Here is a 19817-nt window from a genome sequence, read left to right as displayed (position 1 = left end):
AAAAACTATCATCTGTGGATAACATTGATTTTATTCTCTACATAGCCTTACACATTAAAAATAATCCTCACAGCATACCAGTACAAAATCTAGTGGACGCTGGCAACTGCCTTATCAGAAAGAGTAAAGCAAAACTCAGGAGTTTCACCCTGTCTGAAGATAACCCAAAAATTAAGCTGTGTAATATGTAGTACAACTGGTTTCTGGTTTGTGTATTACCAACAGACCTACTGGTATTTAAAAAAACAAACAAACAAAAAACAAAAAACTGGCTACAAAATTCTCTTCAAAATCTGAGAATGTGTCTGACTTTAAGAGTTCCTGTAAACAATACATTTTTGGATGCAGAAAATTTAAGCATAAAATAAAAAAAAATTACATCTCACCTGCACCAGGTATTTCTGGCTTCCATACATTACATATTGTGGAGCAAGACTGTAAATCATGTAACTTGTATGAAGAACTATCAACAGAAGTATCATACAGAGAAATAAGAGTGCTTGAGGTCGAGTTTTTCCTCGTCTGATTTTATAAAGCTAAAACCAGAAAACAAATATTAACACAACAAAATTATTTTTTTTCCTGAAGACATTTAAAAACCTCTTTAATTAAATAATAGTTTCAATTCTACTGCCAGAAGTGGGAGGTTGCTAAAATGATCCTCTGGTAACTTAACTCCAGTGACTCAAAGCAGGTTTTCAGGGGTATTTACCTAAATTTCAAAGCACAGCTGTTTAAACAAATTAAGTACTGGTTGTATTAATGGCCCAAAATATCTACACACCAGTAGCTAGTAGGAAGATTAAAATGGTGTTGCCTATCACAAACTATGTATACTTATAACAAACTGTGCCTTGGTTTGTCAAACGATATTATGCCCTTTGGTCAAGGTGGAGTGTCATCTATCACTACAGCCCCAATCAGATCTAGAAACAGAGGAAGGAGTTCTGAGAGAGGATTCCCAGGCTCTGAGGAAACTTGCCCACCCTATAGTGGCTTCTTGTTCATTTAACATTGCAGGGAACAATACAATCCCTCATTGTTATTCTGTAGATACCACTGTACTCTCTAATCCCTAAGGGCTCAACCTGAAGACCACATTCAGGGAAGAAGCTGGCACATGAGGGGTAAATGACAGAAGACCAAAACCAACACTAATCTCACAACTCTTTGCAAAGATTGATGGTCATTGTTCAAACTCTGGGGTGTCACCACATGAAAAGGTGACAGTTTTAAAAGGAGAGTAGGCACATAAGCATGGAAATATTTAACCAAGTATCACAGGCATGATTGTCACACTATGGGACACAAAGCTGCTTTTTCAAATTTTTTTTTTCAAATATATTATTTGTTTAATATTTAGATATGCCATATCACCACTGTACTCTTTTACTTCTTATGAAGCTAAACTTGCTTGTCATATCTGTGAGATACTGGATCCAAACCTCACTGAATTATTGATACAGGTCAAAACCAACTCACTGTGAGTGTGTGTGTGGAAGGGCTGGGCCTAGACCTGCAGGTACATGGTAAGGCTGCCGTATCACATAAGGTTTGCTGAGAGCACGTAGCCTGCAGCTAAGAGGGCTGGGTCCCTGAGAGCACATGGCAGAGCTGAAGCCTGCGTAGCCGGGCTGTCAGTCAAGGCAGACCTGCCTGGCAGCCCACCCACAGCACACCCCTGCAGCCTGTGACCGGCTACAGCACAGCTCACTCTGGCCTGAAGGCACTGACTGGATATCCTGCCTGGGAGGGAAAACTGAACCATATAAATACATGAGACTCCATCTGAGCTCCCTCTCTCTTTTCTCCTGCTGCCTGCACCATGTGAATCATTGAATCTCGTTGGTAACCATTTTTCCTTTTCTCTCTCTCCTTCCCTATTTCTTCTTTCTTTACTCTTTTAATCTGTTTTCTTCTTTTACTCTTTTCCTTCTCTTGTGGGTAGCTTAAAACCAATGAATTGTGTTGTACTAAAGCTAGTATATTGATTGTTTGTGCTGGTTTTTATTTTTCCTGTGGAATGGGTTTTTGTGCTGGATGTTTTAGTGAAATATTTCTTCTTGATTGTATTTTACTCCTGTAAACTCTTTTGTCAAAATATCTTATTTTTCTCGCTAAATTAAAAGAATTTCTCTTAGAGAAGAGCATGTGACTCTCTGGATAAAAATTCGAGATTATAACAAACCAAAAGGCTTTTAAAAAGTCTTAAATAAAATGTAACCACTCTGGGTAGCTTACGGCTTAAAATCTGGAGTGTAACAACATCGATGGCAAATCAAGCCCTTCTGGCTGCATGCACATTTCAGATTTTGACCATAAAATTGACTTAATACTTCCAGTACATCAGAATCATATGGCTTTAACTTAGAAAAGTCAGAAGCCAAAGAGACAATGATTAAGTACTTGAAAAAGAGTCAGATGAATGTACTGCTCAAACTGAAACATCAGTTTTGGTCTGATAACTAAGCAAAATGAAACACCTTCCAAAAGCAGTGCAAATCATACACTAGGCTTCCACTCACTAGACATACAGACATCAGCAACATCCCGTATTTATGAAGTAGTACATAAATATATTCAATAGCACATATTTGTTAAATATCTGCGTATTAGAAACTAAACTCTTAATTCATATTTACCCTTATCCAGAAGAACCATATACCCATATTTCGAATCCCTGCCATTGAAGTGAAGATAAAGTACATAACAATAGTTGTAATAAGAATATAATCAAGTGGAAAAACCTAGAACAAAAACACAAGGAGTTAAGAAGACAAGGACACAAGCTCTTCTCCCACTTATATCTAAATAAGTAGTTTCTACTTATAGTGTCTGTGGTAGCAAGAGTCCTATTTAAAAGTTTTACATAGCTGGCTCCAAATATAGCTAACATAGCTGGGTGCTAATAGAGCTTAGACAATTAATTTGCCAACTGAGCATTTTTCTTAATTTAAAACTTGCGCTAATTTTGAAGCATTATACATTTTTAGGCCAAGAAATACTTAGTTCTTTTAAATAGAAAGTCTCATAATGGAAAGTCCACAGTGACAACAATCATTTTAGGACTACATAGGCATTCTATCTGTGACATTTTTCTGATCAGATTTGCATACAAAATTTGATTTTTATATTTACATTAATAACAGTTTGAGAATACTGCTGCTGAACACTACTTTGTGCAGTAAGCTGCAAGCTTAGGTGTTCAACAATTTAAAAACCCTGGGGAAGAATGCATTGTGCTGGCCCACTGTACCAAGAACACGGAAATAACTCAACTAGGGGAGAATAAAGCACTAGCTTATATTAAGGCTTTTCTTTTTCTTAGTTTACCCCCGAAAAACTAAATTTGTACATGGACTTGTTGCCTTTCAACTCTATGGAAGTTAACAGTTTGTTGGGTTTGTTTCAAAAACTAATTCCTTACTCTAACATACATAACTGCATAGAGGAATATATCTTTCAATGTGCAATAAATATATTAAAAAGTGGAAAAGTGCATTTACTTTACTGAAGAGGGCTAAACTATCCAGTACACCAACAACTAGAATGTAGGTAGAGCATGGGAAAAAGTTGCTTTTATTCTGTGCATAGTAAACACAAATGCAGTCATTCTCCATTGCCACTGTGTTCTCATCACATTGAAGTTAAGTTTCAAGCACCACCTTCCTTCCCCAAACAAGCTTCCACCCAAAAAGATTTTCATATCAGTAACTAATAACTAAAAGTTAGTAAGGAATTTGCCTCGCTTTTACTGAACACACATGTAGAGAAATGTTTTAATTAACTGCTTGGGGAGAAGTTTGCCTTTTGACAGTTTACCAGAAAACAGAGGAGCATCCTTACATATATATATCACCAATTTTTTACTTACTCTTTGAAGAACTGGTAACAACATATTCAATGGATTGGTCAGATTAGTTCCTAAAATTATAAATCCTGAGTCGAAACCAGCCGAATGCAGAGCTTTGTCCAAACTGCAATAATCAGAAAAGCTGGGTAAGTACAACAGTTCTCCCAGATCTTCGTCTTCACTTTAATCTAAAAGGGCAACTCAAAAAAAAAAAAAAGCCCAACTAAGCCCAGAGACTGATAGCTTTCTAATATCTATACAGATACATACTTTGCTTTGTCACACTCATTGCATTTGTTCTGAGAAAGTTACATTGATTTCTGCATCTCCTCAGCATTTTAGCTTTTCCCTAGTTTGGGTCATAGAGCTTATTTGCCCAGTTTGAAAAGTTAAACGTGCCAACATTTGAGACCTCTAGTTAGTGTCACTCTTTGTTGAAATCCATCAGATCTGCAGCTGGTCATATCATTTTCAATGCCATCAAACAATTACTATGAAATGGACATCATAATAGATTAAAATATGTCACTTACTGCAAGAATTTAAGCACCTTTACCCAGCCAAGAAGTACCTATGTGCATCAAGATTCATTCAAGCAATCATAATACTTTTGTAGTCTGAATTAAACTTTCTTAACATATATGCTCAATTTCTCTGCTGAATCAAAACAGTTTTCAGCAACATACAGTCAAGTCAAGCCGACCCATGTTCTTCCTTCAATCTGTTTTAGCACATTTTGCTCAGTTTCACTATATACTATTATAATGAGAAATGCAGCTCTAGTGACAGAAATGTAAGGTAGAAAGCAAACCACCTCTTGAAGCAAACCACCCCAATTCTGATGTTAGAGCAGAAACTAGGTAGTTTAAGTGGTTAAGGAAAATGTTGAAATGTACTTACTTTGACAAGAACAGAGAGACAGTGAAGAGCAGTGCCACAATGATGAAGAATACTCCCCACACAATCTAGAGGTAAAAATTAAAAGCAATGTAACTGAAAGTACTTTCAATTGATGCAAGAAGTGAAGAGTTGTCTAGGTTTCAGTAAGGGACAAATGAGCTTGGACACTTCAAAGCTTAAACACATTTGAAACAGTAACTGTTTGGTAAACAATTGAGAGAAGTGCTAACAAAACTTTTACTATGTTAAACACAGTTTATGTCAAGTACATCACGTTCTCCAGTGCAATACACAAGTCTACCCCTTAAGTCAAAAGTGTCATTAAGAAAAGAGATGACACATTACATCAAATGAACGCAGCATTTAGCAGAATGTACTTACTATACCTGTACTTACTATTACATGGAAAACCTTAACTATATACATGCATATAGCATTATTTAAGGTAATTAGAGATTGGTGCCTTGACCACTACACCTGCGTGCTCATCTTCCAACAGGAGGCAACCTGTGCACACCTTACAAGGAACATCTCACCTTTCCCAAGTAAAAGCTCCCTTCTGTAGTGCTACTCCAAAACACAGTGACCAAATCACTGGGAGCTGATTTTTCATAAAACTCACGTAACCAAGCCCAAATGGCAGGTCTTGATTAAAAACAAAAGGAGAGTGTTTTTATTATGCCTACCAAATAGAGCAACTTGAGCCAGGGATTCATTCTCTAAGCTGTCCTCAACTAGAGCACCTCCCATTGTTTTTCCTGGGCAACAAGCTAGTTCAGGAAACCATTCTCCACTATGACAGGTTTTCTTCCTCAGAATCTTTTCTTTAGGGAGGTAAGGGGATGGCACACAGAAGTGAGCCTAGACACTAAACTCATTCAGTTACAGTTCCTAGAAACCCAAGTCATGGAATATGACCAAGTAAGCATGCTGAACTTCCTCAAACAATCATGTTTTCAGATAGCTAGACCTGAGACCCAGACAGACATATTTCCAAACTGTATATGCAGGAACACAGTGCATGGTCTTCCACACAAATGAGAGAGTTTCACCATTTAAATTATTTTATTAGCCCCAAAACTTGACACACAGCCATGATGAAGAGGTTAAGAACTTTATTACAGCTGCTCATTAAAGATACTGAGTTACAATGCTATTATTGTTCATTTAATTCCGAAGATAAACTTCAAACAATATTAGAACATCACTTATAAAACAACTCCAACTATGTAGGCCTTATTAGGTATAGATTTAGAAACTAATACCAAGGTAAGCATTAACTTGCGCATTTCCACATAATTAAGTGTACTAAGATTTTACTTCTCCACAGCAAACTCCCACTAGGTATTAGCTGTACAGGGAACAGATGTTTAAACCAACTAAGGCCAAGAATCTTAATCTTGATTTACTTCATTACCTTCTGCCACCTATGGCCACTAGACTGGTATCCATATCCCCTTTTGAATATGTTTATCTTCTGAAGTGACGTCTAACACTTAGATAAATCATTGCCAAAAAAAAAAAAAAAATCACTCCTTTCCCCATTTTACCCTCTACTGCAGTCCCATTAAATACAAGATTGAGAGGTTAATACTAAAAAAAAAACAAAAAACAAACAAACCTTCATTCTACTTTAGTTCATCCTGTATGTCCACAGTACTATTAAGACTACTGAACCATAAATTATTTACATTGATCTATACTTACATAACTCCAAAGCATCACCTGACTTAGGCTTTTCACAGAAGAGATCCTTTTGTTCTTGTCTAGATTTTCCTCATACTTAACTGACTGCAGACAAAACGACACCTCATTCCCAGCATATTAACCAACACTCAGACTAACATACTCAACTGACCAAGTCAGTTCAGTATCATTTTGTATCTGGTTAAGAGAAAGAGTAAGTATTGCCTTTTCCTTGCCCACCACATAAAGCCTAAGATGGGCTATAAAAAACACTACAGTAGGAGCTACATACTCAGTGTTGCCTTTTACTTGTCACCTATAGCAAAAGACAAATACACAATCTTATCAGGATGATACGGCACTGCTATTTACTAGCTTTAAACCAACTAGAGTATCTTCAAATATTCTAGATACACTTCGCCATGAAAATTTGCAAAATAATTTTGCTTTGTGTCACAGCATAAATGAGGAGGAGATCAAGCTCTTGAGAACACGATTACATGTTCAACTTCAGAGAAGAGGACAGCAATAAATCAAAACCTCTTGTTCTCACAACAGGACTATTTATCAACTGATGCTGAAAAGCTTTTAGTACTAGAAGATGTGAAAACAAAAGCCTGGCTTTCAGCCAAACACACAGAGGAATTTAGTAAGGTCATTATTTTTTTTAAAAGGAACCTTCAATGCATATTAAGAGAAGTCTAACTTCCAATGCAAGACAAACTTTTTTCCTACTCCCTAGTCCTTTTGAAAGCAGAACCTTAATGCAACCATACATCAAGCTGTGTTACCTCCTCCACTACAATCAGTTTGAACGGCTCCATTGCAGGCCATTTCTTGATATCCATCAGCTACAAGATCCAGGCCCCATATCCACTAGTACTCAATCATTTGCACTGTCATTGGACAGCGTTCAAAGCTGCTGTTTGCACTTGCATCACTGATCACCTCTAAGTGCCTGCTTGGGTCTTCTAATCTACAATCTGTTGTGCAAGCTAACATGCATACTGCTAACTGCCAACAAAAGAGTGAACTATGCTTTTATGCAATACTGCAAATATTGCAAAAATAATGAGTTGAAGCAATACTTACTAGTATGACTTACACTGCTGTCTGAAATGAGCTCCTTGAGCATCTTAATAGAAAGCCTCTGCTCAAGCAAGTAACAACACAGCTAAAGCAGAACACAGTAGGAACTGGTTTACTTAAAGCTTTGTCTTACATATGAACTCATGGGATTAAAAGACATGGTTAAGCAAACGACAAGACAAAAATGTCAATATAGGCATTTCTCAACATTAAAAATGGAAGCACACTTCTCCTAGGTCACAATGGAAAGTTGAACCACATTCCAGTTTAATATGTCAGGTCAAATAATTGAGGAATAACTTAGAAATATCAGAAATAATTTAGAACTATCAACTGATTAGTGTATTTTTCCACTGCTACTGCACATAAATAAGCCACAAACTAAGAAGTCTTTTCTGACATTTTTCATGTTCTGTTTATATCATTTTCCCTGGTACTCTCTCTGTAAGTTTCTAAACATTCTAACCCTGCATCACTCTTGTTTGAGTTATTCAGAGAACTCTTTGCCTCCTATTGCTGCTCCCTAATCTCAGTCAAGGTAAGCTATTTCAACTGTGGATAATTCCAAAGTGTTAAGATAATCACGGAATTTCAGACTTTGATTACTCTTACAGAAGAATGATTCATAAACAGTTTGCACTTGTTTAAAAAGCCTCAAAAATAGCTTCCAAAAATTGTTAATATTGGTCCTGTAGACAGACACCAAGCTCAACAAAAGAGGTGCTGCAGCACCAATGGAGCAGACATTCCTCTCCCAGCCCATTAAGAAGACCATTCTGGAGCAGAGAACCACATTGAGCCCATGGAGAATCCCACACCAAAACAAGTGGTTATTTTCTGAAGGAAGTTTCAGCCTACAGAGATCCCACATGCTAGGTGTTTCTGATAGGAACTACAGCCCATGGAGTAGACTCATACTGGAACAGAAACAAAGTGTGAAGAGGACACAGCAGCAGAGTAGAAATATTATGGATTCATGGCAACTCCCTACTGCCCATCCCCTCTGTGCCACAGAGTCAGGACAAAAGGAGAGAAGGGAATCTTGGAAAGAGCGAGTGCGGATCTCTTCACACAGATCTCAAAACAGAGTGCTTGATTTACTTGTATTACTCAGCTAAGGCATCTCTTCAGTTTGTTCACAACTGTTGTGATGTATCCCATGAAAATAATGATGCAATACTCGCAATTTACCATTGTTGAGTAGACTTCCATGTTTCACATCTTATAGTCTTGTTAGCACACTGAACAAACATATGTGCTCTGGAGTTTCTTTTCCTAAAAAATTTTTATACTTATCCCTAGAGCAATTTCTCCTGCTGCTGAGAGTATCAAATAAAAGCATGAGAAACCACAGTAAAGAAAGGAGAAGCAGGAAACAGTACATTTTGTAGAAAGAAATTAGACTAATTCAACATGACTTGACAACCCCATGCTGGCCAATACTCATTTCCTTGGGATCTTCCAGATCTGCTTATTTTGACTAAATTGAAAAACTAACTTCATCTTTGTGTAAAACAATCAGTCATTCTGAAAACTTAGTTTACTCTATGTCAAATAAAGCTTACTCTTCAAAGAAAAAGTTTTGCCTTTGTTTAACAACAAATCACATATATATTTAGATACTTAGCGTTAATAAAACAATTAAAGCAAGAACATTAGAGGACACTATGCAAAGACAATCTGATTACAGAAGCCTGAATGGAGACACTAAGTTAAGACTGTAAAAGACCTTGATGACTAAGTACATCTCCTGAACATGTTATTCTGTTCTGTCAGTCCCAGTAAGAGTCTGCAACTCCCATAAACGTGACCATCCCAAACACAAAGCAGAAATAGGGTTCTCTTGCTCCACAAGAAATGGATTTTCTCTTGAAGTCTGAGAAGCAGCCACATTCTTGAACAGTAATATACATGTGGCATTGAAGGTGAAAGTGTTGTAAAACAGTAAACAAAGCCCCAAGATACCTTCTGCACTTCTCCATTGAACAGAAGTATTATCTATGGATATTGAAAAGATTTTTGTCTTTTCTTTAAAGCACTAACTGAATGATTGATAAGTTAAGATATTTGCAAAGACATCCCAAATGCTCTTAAAGCAACAGTAAAACAGTTCTCCAAGAGTTAAGATGTAATTAAGTGATAGACATTAATCACCTTCACAGGACAGCTCTAGTCAAAGTAAACAAGTTCGCTAACGTGCTTCATAGCACAACCGTAGTCTAAGTGAAAATCTGTCAGGAAAAATTATCCACCTGCAACTCTCCTTTAGTCTACGATTCATGAGTCAACAATTCACAGTGACTGCCACAGTTACTGAGAGAATAAAAAGCATTCAAACCACAAAAACAAGGAGGCACTTGAATATCATCTTTACTGTAGGTGATAAGCTGTAACTAATGATATTGTACACTATCCTACAAGAACACAATGAACGGTTAAAATCCTACAGACAAAAAAAGATATGGCCAATACACTTGTCAAATTTGAGCTTAATATGAAAAGTTATAGAAACTACATAACCTATACTGAATGTTTTTGAATCAAAAGGAAGCATCCAAACTGTTAAAGTGAATAGTTACGGATATTTGTACTGTCAATGAAAGGGCTAAGTCTATGCTTGTAACGTATCACAGCAAGATAACTCTGCTAAGAATTTCACAATGAAAGCTTTTGGCCAACTGCAATTTCAGCCCATTTCCATTGGTACTTAGCATTAACAATAGCAGTGACAGAGGAAATTGCTTATAGCCTGCTCCCCTCTACTCAGTTTTCCCAAAAGCAGCCTACTGCTAAAGTTTCTTCCTACATCTAGTTGGCAAGAAATATTTTATCTAGCAATACTGTTCATAAAAGTACGAGTTTTTTAAAACCAAGTATCAAAAGTCAAAGTCCTAAGATCAAAGAGAGATCAAGATAAAAGCTTTGCCCAAATAACCGTCTCATTTGCACTGGTTAAATATTACTACATAAATTTCTATGTAGCTAACTTACTATTGATCAAGTAATTCCTTGGCAAGTTGCTTGTTCCAAATGCATATATTCTCAGAGCATCTCTGACTTCTGATGGATACATGTAACTGAGATTAACCCAACAGCTATAAAATTCTTCCTTCTCCCCATTTTCACATTTGATAGAAAAAATAAGATATTCCAATTTTCTATGGCAGTAGCACTATAGCAGACAAGCTAGGATTTGTTCATTTTCAATCATAGTTGAGACAAATTAAAAGCTTTTCCAAGAGCTCAAACAGTGTTTGCTATAGGGCTGTTATTGTGTAGTGTAATAGTAAATAAAAAAAAGCTGTTGATATTCAGGGTGGTAATTGATAAACTTGATCTATGACTTATACGGGAAGAAGAAAGTTGAACGTTATTTCAAATTAAATATCAAAAACTGAGAAATAGTTTTACCTTTAAAGGTCGGATAGCTTCACAGAACTTTGTCCACCAGCTTTTCTCAATAGATTCCAAATGCCTCTCTCTCCTTCGAAGTGTCCTTAATCTTTCTTCTAGTTGTTTTAGAGTCCGTCTATCCCTTGATGACAGAGGGCGGCCATCTCTGCACTGGTTACCAAAAAACAGTGTAAGAGATCAAGAGTCACCAAACCAAGAAAACAAACTTGATACCTAGTTTAACTATTTATAACTCTCAAGAATTCATAGTATATAATTCATGCAAATATAATTTCTATGCATATCAAGAGGATGAAGTGCAAAAAAGTCATAAGCTGCAACCAGAAGAATTCCTATTAGGTGGTAGAAACCACTTTTCACAATGAAGAATTAGTTGAGTGTACCAGACAGTTTGTTTGATAATTAGGTCTGAGAACGTACTTTAATTCTGAGTCTTTAAACACTGGGTGGGAACCACTGCATTCTTATAAATTGAGTAGCAAATCCTTAGATCTCAGTTACATGTTAATAAGCAAAAGCAACAAAACAGGTATAAGATAGCCAAACCAAACCTGTTTGTAACATCAATGCTAGTATATTACAACCTGATACTTAGACAAAGAGATTCTTATATAGTAGGAAACGTACTAAAACTGTATTTTAAAACTTTGAAATTCCTTATTAATTTTTCCCTTATTTTAAAACAGCCTTCCTGCAGATAGTGTAACACTTTACACTCAACAGAGTTAAAAAATGTTTTAAATAAATTTCTCAAAAAGTTTACAAGACTAAGACAACTTTCTAGGCATGCGAACACTTGAATTGGAGACCATAATGCACTTGTAACAGGAACACATTCACCATACCCTGTATAGCACCTCAGTGACAAACTTTCTGACAACAGTCAAGCTCCCGATCTGCAAGTTCAAGCTTCAATTATTAAAGACTAAGGAAGTAAAGATGTCAGATGTATCAGCAGCAGAAGATCATACTACATACTGAATTTTTTCATTAGATTAAATAGCATACTTAAATACTTCTAGTTTTTAGTGTATACTACTCTCAATAATACTCACTTCCTTCACAACTTAATGCAAATGTAACTGAACAATTAAGATTTCAATTACAGAATGAGGCAGAATCCTGACCATAGTGCAAATGAATTTTACTTGTTTTATGGATTAAAGGTCATATTAAAATATAGACATAACTTAGTGACTTTTTACTTTTTAATCCTATGTTAGCTAGACTGATCAACAAGACCAGCTGCATGCAAATTCTTGTAGTCCAACAAGGTCTTCTATAATAAGTAATGATCCATTTGTCACATGTTTCTCATTTTTCTCATATTAATTTCAGTAATGGATGCCTTTGTTGTTGTACTAGTCTGTACAAAACCAAAACTTCATAATTTAAACTGGGGGAGACTACCTTTTAGATTTCATTATTCAACAAGGTGTCTAGAACATTGGAGGTGCCCCACTGTGTACAGAGGTAAGACAAGTATCAAGGGAAGACTGTTGGAACAGTTTCAACATTGCTGAGGTCTACCATCACAGAGCACAACAGCACAGATGGACTGCCAGGATGGAAGTGAGGTATCTTAATATCCCTTCCTCCCAGTCAAGGTTGTGAAAACACTGGTCAACCCATTATCTGAAATGGGTTGAAAAAAGGGTGGGAGACTTCCCTTATCTTGTTCGTAAAGCAGAAATCCTACCCTTCTTTGGTTTTAGTTGGAGGTTGTTAAAAGTGTCTTGCTTACATTAGGCACAGAATTCCCATGAGGGGCAAAGTCATCATGGGTTTATATGGGGATGTTTAGGATTTAGAACAGATTTTCATATGTATGCTTTTCATAAAGAAATTATTTATAAAAGAAAGGTACATTAACTGGGAAGCAAGAATATCTGGGGCTGTTATTTATTCACACAGATGATTCATAGTTTGATGAATCTAGCTCATGACAGCTCTACGTGGCAAGTATCCAGTGTTAACTACACTACACTGAGTAAGTATCAATACATTGGATGGCATTTCTAGCAGCAGACAAAGTGAAGTTACTATCTACAAAGTATCTCTTCCATCTAAGCAGAACTGGAGAAATTTTACTTGTTAACACTATTATTAGCTAGACAAAAATAACTACTACTGACAGAGAACCTAATCACTACCACATGTGACCATATCTGTTTCCAAATAAATAACTGCAAGCTATTCACTTCTTACTTGCTAGTCTTTCTGAGACAAACTCTCTACAGCATGAACCATAAGCTAATAAGCAAGGAAAAAATCATTAAGAAAGTGAGAACAGTGAAGACCGTACCTTTGATTTAATCCTTAATAAATGTTGCTCCACTTCTTCAATACCTTCAGTGTTCTCTAAACGTTCATAAGCTGCACTGGTAGTTCCCTTAATCAAGTTTAGAGGCAAAGCTGACATACCATAAGCCTAAAATGAAAAGGAAACAGACACATTCAAATGTTCTGCCATATATTTTTATCTGACGAGGCTGCTATTATGTCATAGCTATAAGGTGTTTTTTTCACCCCTTCTGCATGCTCTAAGAAAATCAACATTTTCCTTTTTTTTGAGCAAAACATAACAGATCTGCTATGCAAATTCCAGTATCCCACATTGTTCCAATGGTACTTAAGTGTTTCCTGATTACTTAGAAAACAGCATGTGTTAAGACTTGGTATAAGCATGGTACACTGAAGATTTATCAGACTAGTTCTTGTGTTTTGTCAAATCACATAGCTTCCCAAAACATTAACTTTCCCACTTCAGATCAAAATTAAAATTTTGTGCAATACAGGAATTCCTAGATATTGAATTTAAATAGTTTTAGAAGCACAGTATACACCATTTCCTTGCAGAACACTACTACCAGTAGTCTTCAACCTACTTTAAAAATAAAATTGGGTAGAAAGTACATGATTTACTTAAAAAAAAAAAAAATTCGGAAGCAAAAAGATAGCAGAAGCTAGGTGAACACCTGAACTCTGTTACGTTCCAAGACTGCTTAGATACCCATTCACATTCATAAATTTTTTTGGCATTTACTCATCATAAATTTTAAATCATTCCAAGTGTTTGGCCAGCTTCTACATCAACAGTACACCCATGCAAGGTCTGTAAGATTTGCACCAACATAAGAAGAAACAGATATTTGAGGCAATGTAAAGAAGAAAAAAACCTCTATTCCCTCCCTGCTACCCTATGATTCTTATAGATCAAGGTCAAGGTCAGAAGTTTCTCCAAGCAGTTTAGAGACATTAGCCATAAGCCTGTCATTTGTTTACAGTGAATGATAGGTTATTCTTGGGGAAGACCTCAGCAGGAAGGTTCTTTTCTCTCTCAATCACAATTAACATATGCAATTTACTAGAGTGCCTGATACACGAACACTTGCCAATTTCTGAAAACAGAATTGTTTAGGTTGGAAAAGACCTCTAAGATCATTGAGTCTAACCTAACACTGCCAGGTCCACCACTAAACTATGTCCCAAAGTGCCACATCTTCGAGTCTGTTAAATACCTCCAGAAATGGAGAAGAGCAGTTTCCTAGATTTTCACAGGAATACCACTCCCTCCTTCAAGCTTTACATTTCATACTGAGAACAGATTTAACACAAATGCTGGTGTGTTAAAAATGCCACCTTACATGCTGTCAGATCACATGAGCTTTGTTTTCACAAGCCATGATTTGACCTGCTTAGAAACCTACTTAGGCATAATAAAGTCTTCACACGTCGCACCCAAAGCAAGACACTGTCCATTTTTTGGTTTTATTTTTGAATGTCATATACCCCACTACCAACACCCATTTCTAGGCCCATTTAATCAAGAGGTCTTATTTACTATCACTGCAGCTCAAACCCACATTAACTCTTGACATTGGTAACCATTTAAGATCTGATGGAGCCTACAAACTTCAGTTTGACTCTGCAAGCAATAATTTTCCAGAATTTCAATAAAAATTCCTCTAAGTATTAGGTTAGAAAAGCATGAACAGAACTTTAGCAAGTCTGACAGCCTTGTTGATTTACTATGGAATTAGGTTTCTTATTTCTGGAGTAACAATTACTAGTAAATTGTTGGAACAATGTCAGTTAAGTTGAACAGACAGTATGTGTCTCAACAAGCTGCAAACCCAAGGAAACAACGGTCACTGATAAATACTTAAAGTTAAATAAGGGTGTAAGGGAAAAGTATTTTCCTTCAAACATTTCTTGCAGTATATATCAGCAATGAATCCATTCAGCTGGAGCTCTGATAACTTGCTCTACTTGACTTTTTTCATAGCTATACAGCATCAGAATTTGGTGTCCAATAGGCTCTTAGAACAAAAAGTAGGCTACTAGCTATCTGCTCAGTGTTTCAGGACTTCACAGCTGATAGTCTCATTTGTAACCAAAAAACACAGATAAAAAAGGTACTTGCAGCACTGTTTACAGACTTCCAAATAAAGTTAAACTCCCTTTTTTAAATCTACAAAAGGTAACTGACAATTTCAGTTCTTATGTTAAAGCTTTGTTCTGTAGAAGTGTTATATAGAAAAGACATCTCTTATCACAGGCCAGTGACAAAAACAATTTCATGCTTTCCAAGACATTCTAGAGATTCTGGTTTGAACACAGCAAGTCAGCCATAGGAAGGCCTACTTACAAAATTCAGTATTTTCAGAAGGAAAATAACTTCGCTTATGATGGACTTCACAACTCTTCATAAATGTGTTTCAGTTCTCCCTTTAGAGTATCTTCTTTGAGAGTGTTAAGCTCTTTGCCACCTACATGAGCTAAAAAGCACTCCCCCAATTCTCTTCTCTGGGCCAAAGAAAGAATTCCTTCAACCTTTATTTATAGGTTGCTCTCTGCAACTCTGTAATCACTCGGATAAGCCTCCCCAGGAGCCTCTACAGTTTTCAACAACTGGGGGACCAAAACAAGACACTATTCCCATGTGTGGCTTTGGAAGTATCAAGTACAATGAAATAATGGCTATGTTCTTCCTGATGCAAGCCCAAGACACTGTTTGGAACACTGCTGGATTATGCTCAGCTTACTGTCACTTCCAGGTCCTTTTCAGCCGAGCCATCCTCCAGCTGTTAGACTCAAGCTGCTCAGAACTAACCCATTCCAAGAGAAGGCCTTAACATCTCCTAAATCTGATGTCATTCTTGTTGGGCCAATCTTCCCTGTCAAGGTCTCTGTGGTGGCTTTTCATTGTTTTATTTACTTCTCCCAGTTGGAAATCATTCTTAAACTATATGTCTACTCAATGCCATCATCCAGATAATTTCTCAAGACTGACTAGTATTGGGCCTACATTGAACCTGAAGAGCTCACTCAGATAGTGGCATAACTCTAGAACCTGGGGGAAAGTATAAACACTATCCAATATCACAACTAGAATGCAGTCTACAATTTAACTGAAGTCCCTCTGTGGAACCCAAAACATTTCCAGCCACAGACAAAAACATTCAGTATGTAGAAATGCGTAAGAGATTACTATAACAAGAGGCCTAAAAAAATCTTACAAACCTAAGCTTAGAAGCTATTAGATTTCACCACCCAGCAAAGGCTTCCACCTGTTCTTCAAACAGCTACCATCAACTAACAAACACATCAAGTATAGACTCAACAGAAATAGTTAAGAATTAAAATTCAGAGCTTTAAATCTTCTAAGTTTCTACCAAGCAAAATACAACTCTCAAAGTGATGCATTGTGTTGCTGTTTTTGCAGATGTGAATTATATACTTGAACATCAAGCTTGCTCTAGTGATAAAGGCGGTCTAAGTTCCTTCCTTGAATGCAAAACATGATAATAGTGAGATGATTATGCAAGTAAGCCTCCCATCATCAGTGTGGGAAAAAGACACACTGGTCCTTCAAGACAACAATATACATATATTGGATGAAGGACATAGAAATGAGTCATCTCATGTGATGTGTCACAGGTCTGAACAGAAGCTATATGAGCTCATTTTCAGGGCTGCATTTCCCTTCAGGCTGATACAGAAGTTCAAGGCTGCCCCAGACAAAGTTTTAATCCCCTGGGTTAGTACAAGTGTTAAATTATTCATAGACTATTATTTCAGGCATCTGCAACTTAACAAGCAAGCAATGTATTGAAGATAGCACAAGAAAACCAAAGCTATAACCACTAAAGCCAAGAGAGGGCTAAGTCCTGAAACAAACTGTGGATTCAAAGTTTTGAATATGAATAAAAACAGACCAAAAGAGCCATTGAAGTAGTTAAGGCAATTTATATACATGAATTTAGATAAAACACGTAATTAATTCTTAACACACACTACTGAAACAACAGTTTCCAACTTATTTTTAGACATCCTTTGCCTAGAAGTGTTAAGTTAGGTAAGAAACACTGCACTAAAGAGTAAAAACAGACATGCAAATGTCTGTACAGGTAATTGCAGTATACATGTTTGTTTGTTTGTTTTCACTACACAGGTTCTTTAAAATGAAAAAAAGTACTAAATACTAACTGTTCAGGCCGGATGCTGCAAGCCTCAGGCTGCTATCTGCTGTTACTGGATGTCTGATCGGCTTCATTGAAACCACATTTTACAGTAGAAAAATCTAAATTTATAGCTAAACCAACTTATTTGAGAGAAGATTCCCCTCTCTTGAATCACTGCAAGTGATGCAGTAAGAGATCACCCCTTATCAGTTAGCTTAAGGGCTGGAACGCCAAATTCTAAGAGCTCGCTCCTCAGTAAGTACAAGTTAGAGCCATCACCCATAAGCAGCTGTCTCATTCTCAAATTTGAGTTTCTACCCACAGGCAATACAGTTAATATCTCTAGATGGACAAAGTTCACATTTATACTTAATAGACTTCTTGAAGTAGGTGGTTGCCTACTCTGAAGGACCAGAGAAAAAACCAGAACTACTCACAGCAACAGAAACCCCTGCTTTACCAACCCTATTGAAAGAACACTCTAAACAAAACTCTTGAGGCTTCTGCCTTATTTGTTATTCACAGAAGTGGTAGCTGGGTTTAAGACAGTAATCTGTCTGTAAAGCAGGAGCCAGTAACTCACATGAACACAAGTAGTTCAGTACCATTATGCAGTTTCCAGTAGGCACTGAAGAGCAGCCAGAAGCACTCTCCAGCAGTTCTCTGAACATACCACTGAACCCAAATATACTTCAGACAGAGCATTAAAATACCTTACGGGAAATTACATGAATATTGCTTCCAATTTGCCAAGTCTTCACTTCTCCCATGTACCTTTCCTTCCCTTCCATCTGCAGCAGATTCATCTATTCTGTCATTCCACAGTTAAGATTCAGAAGGAAGAGCTGCTGTTCTGATCCTTAGTCTCTTGCAGACTCAGCATGTTACAACATTTTAGACTTGCTGAACTCACATAACCCATGGTCAGAGAAGGGAATAGTCTTTCCTCTTAGCTTCCTGCTATGTTAATAGTCACCCATAAATAGAAGACAGAACACAAATGAAGTTGCAACAAGTTGTAGAATCACGTGTTACTGAAGTTGCACCAAACAACTACATCAGGGATAAACCCTTTTGTGCTTAAAAGATCCAGAAAGCTTTTTCACTGGAAACCATAACCTCTAGTTTAAGATTTCTAAATTGCAGGAGCTATGAAAGACTTTCACCTAAAAGAAAAATATTATTAAGGTGGGAACAACTAATCATCAACCATATCGGCCATAAGCCCAGAAATCAGTTATGAGGAGCGCAGCAAAAACACACTGAAATTAATATAGCAGATTACTTAAGAAAGGAGTTAAATGAATTAAAACTAATTTTGAACATCTACTGCAAAAAGCCTGAAACCATCAGGCATTATACTTTAAGTTGATTATGCTTCATTTCTATATCTGTTGGGTTCAGCTAATAAGATATGTTCAAATGATTAACTTGTGGCTCAAACAGGATAATTTCTCCTCGTTAAGGATCAAACAGAACAGGTAAGTTGTTCCTGATCAGCTTGGTACACAGCTGGAACTCTAAGTGAACACAGCTTAACAAGTGAAGATGGCTTTTCTGGTTAAATATATTTAAGAATTAAACTTGTGATTTCAATAAATTATCAAAAAGTACTTGCATAGCATAGCAGAAAGACTTCCCATTCAATTTCTTTTTAGAGGTCTATATATCATGCATGTGGCTTTAAAGTGGCTATCACTGAGGTGTTTTAAAAGATGTATATCTAATCTTGGGCAAGAAGTGTAGAAATCAATATTGACAAACATTTCTTGCACAGCACTGCCCTCTAGTGAAGTCACATGAAAAAGCCAAATAAGAAAGAATTCTTTTATCACTGTATAAAAGGCATCGAAAGTGTTCACAATTTTAAAGACGCAAATATTCAATTTCCTATTTTCTTACAACAGCTTGTTTCAATACTTCACCTGAAAATGTGACCATGAAAGACAAAATGTTCAATTCTATCAACTGGACTGTGATAAAAATGCACCTATTCAAGTTAAAAACAGCTAAACTAGTTTAGTGTACGCAGTATTTAAGAAATGCAGTCAAGTATGAGTTAATTCGTTTCAATACAAGTATTCCAGAAAAAAACCCTCTATTTAAAGAATATTTTGGTAGAGAAGAGATTTTTCTATATTTGTAGCCTAATTAGCTTCTTGTTTGCATAATGTTAACCATGAAGGAAGTCACATGATACCTTTTATCCCTCACTGCAATTGACATAGTTCAGCTGATTATACTGAACGCTTTTATATGGATACAATGCACTGTTATCAGCATTGCTTCTGACAGAGCAGGTAAGTCAGTCCAATTAAGTAGTCTCAAGTGAGGTGCACTGTCGGGTGTCATACCAATACAGGCAACACTGAGCTTGTGTAAGAGGAACTGGGACTCCACCTTTATTG

General features: G+C 36.6%; 1 protein-coding gene across 2 annotated transcripts in view; it reads right to left on the bottom strand.

Moving 5' to 3' along the window:
- The window catches only part of LMBRD1 (LMBR1 domain containing 1), a 74197-nt gene that overhangs the window by 18884 nt on the left and 35496 nt on the right, over nucleotides 1-19817 (bottom strand). For both annotated transcript variants that reach the window (XR_004356198.1, XM_032683515.1), the window contains exons 8-13: nucleotides 13248-13373; nucleotides 10940-11092; nucleotides 4754-4818; nucleotides 3875-3977; nucleotides 2643-2747; nucleotides 387-536 (exon numbers count right to left, since the gene is read on the bottom strand). Coding sequence is in view for 1 of the 2 variants with exons in the window: in XM_032683515.1 (XP_032539406.1) it covers nucleotides 387-536; nucleotides 2643-2747; nucleotides 3875-3977; nucleotides 4754-4818; nucleotides 10940-11092; nucleotides 13248-13373 (702 nt within the window). In the remaining variant the exon portion in view is untranslated. The remainder of the gene's footprint in view (nucleotides 1-386; nucleotides 537-2642; nucleotides 2748-3874; nucleotides 3978-4753; nucleotides 4819-10939; nucleotides 11093-13247; nucleotides 13374-19817) is intronic.

This window comes from Chiroxiphia lanceolata, chromosome 3, assembly GCF_009829145.1.
Source record: "Chiroxiphia lanceolata isolate bChiLan1 chromosome 3, bChiLan1.pri, whole genome shotgun sequence".
In the NCBI taxonomy this organism is placed as follows: domain Eukaryota; kingdom Metazoa; phylum Chordata; class Aves; order Passeriformes; family Pipridae; genus Chiroxiphia; species Chiroxiphia lanceolata.
Note: the sequence above shows the minus strand (reverse complement) of the source record. Positions and strands in the feature narration are given on the sequence as shown.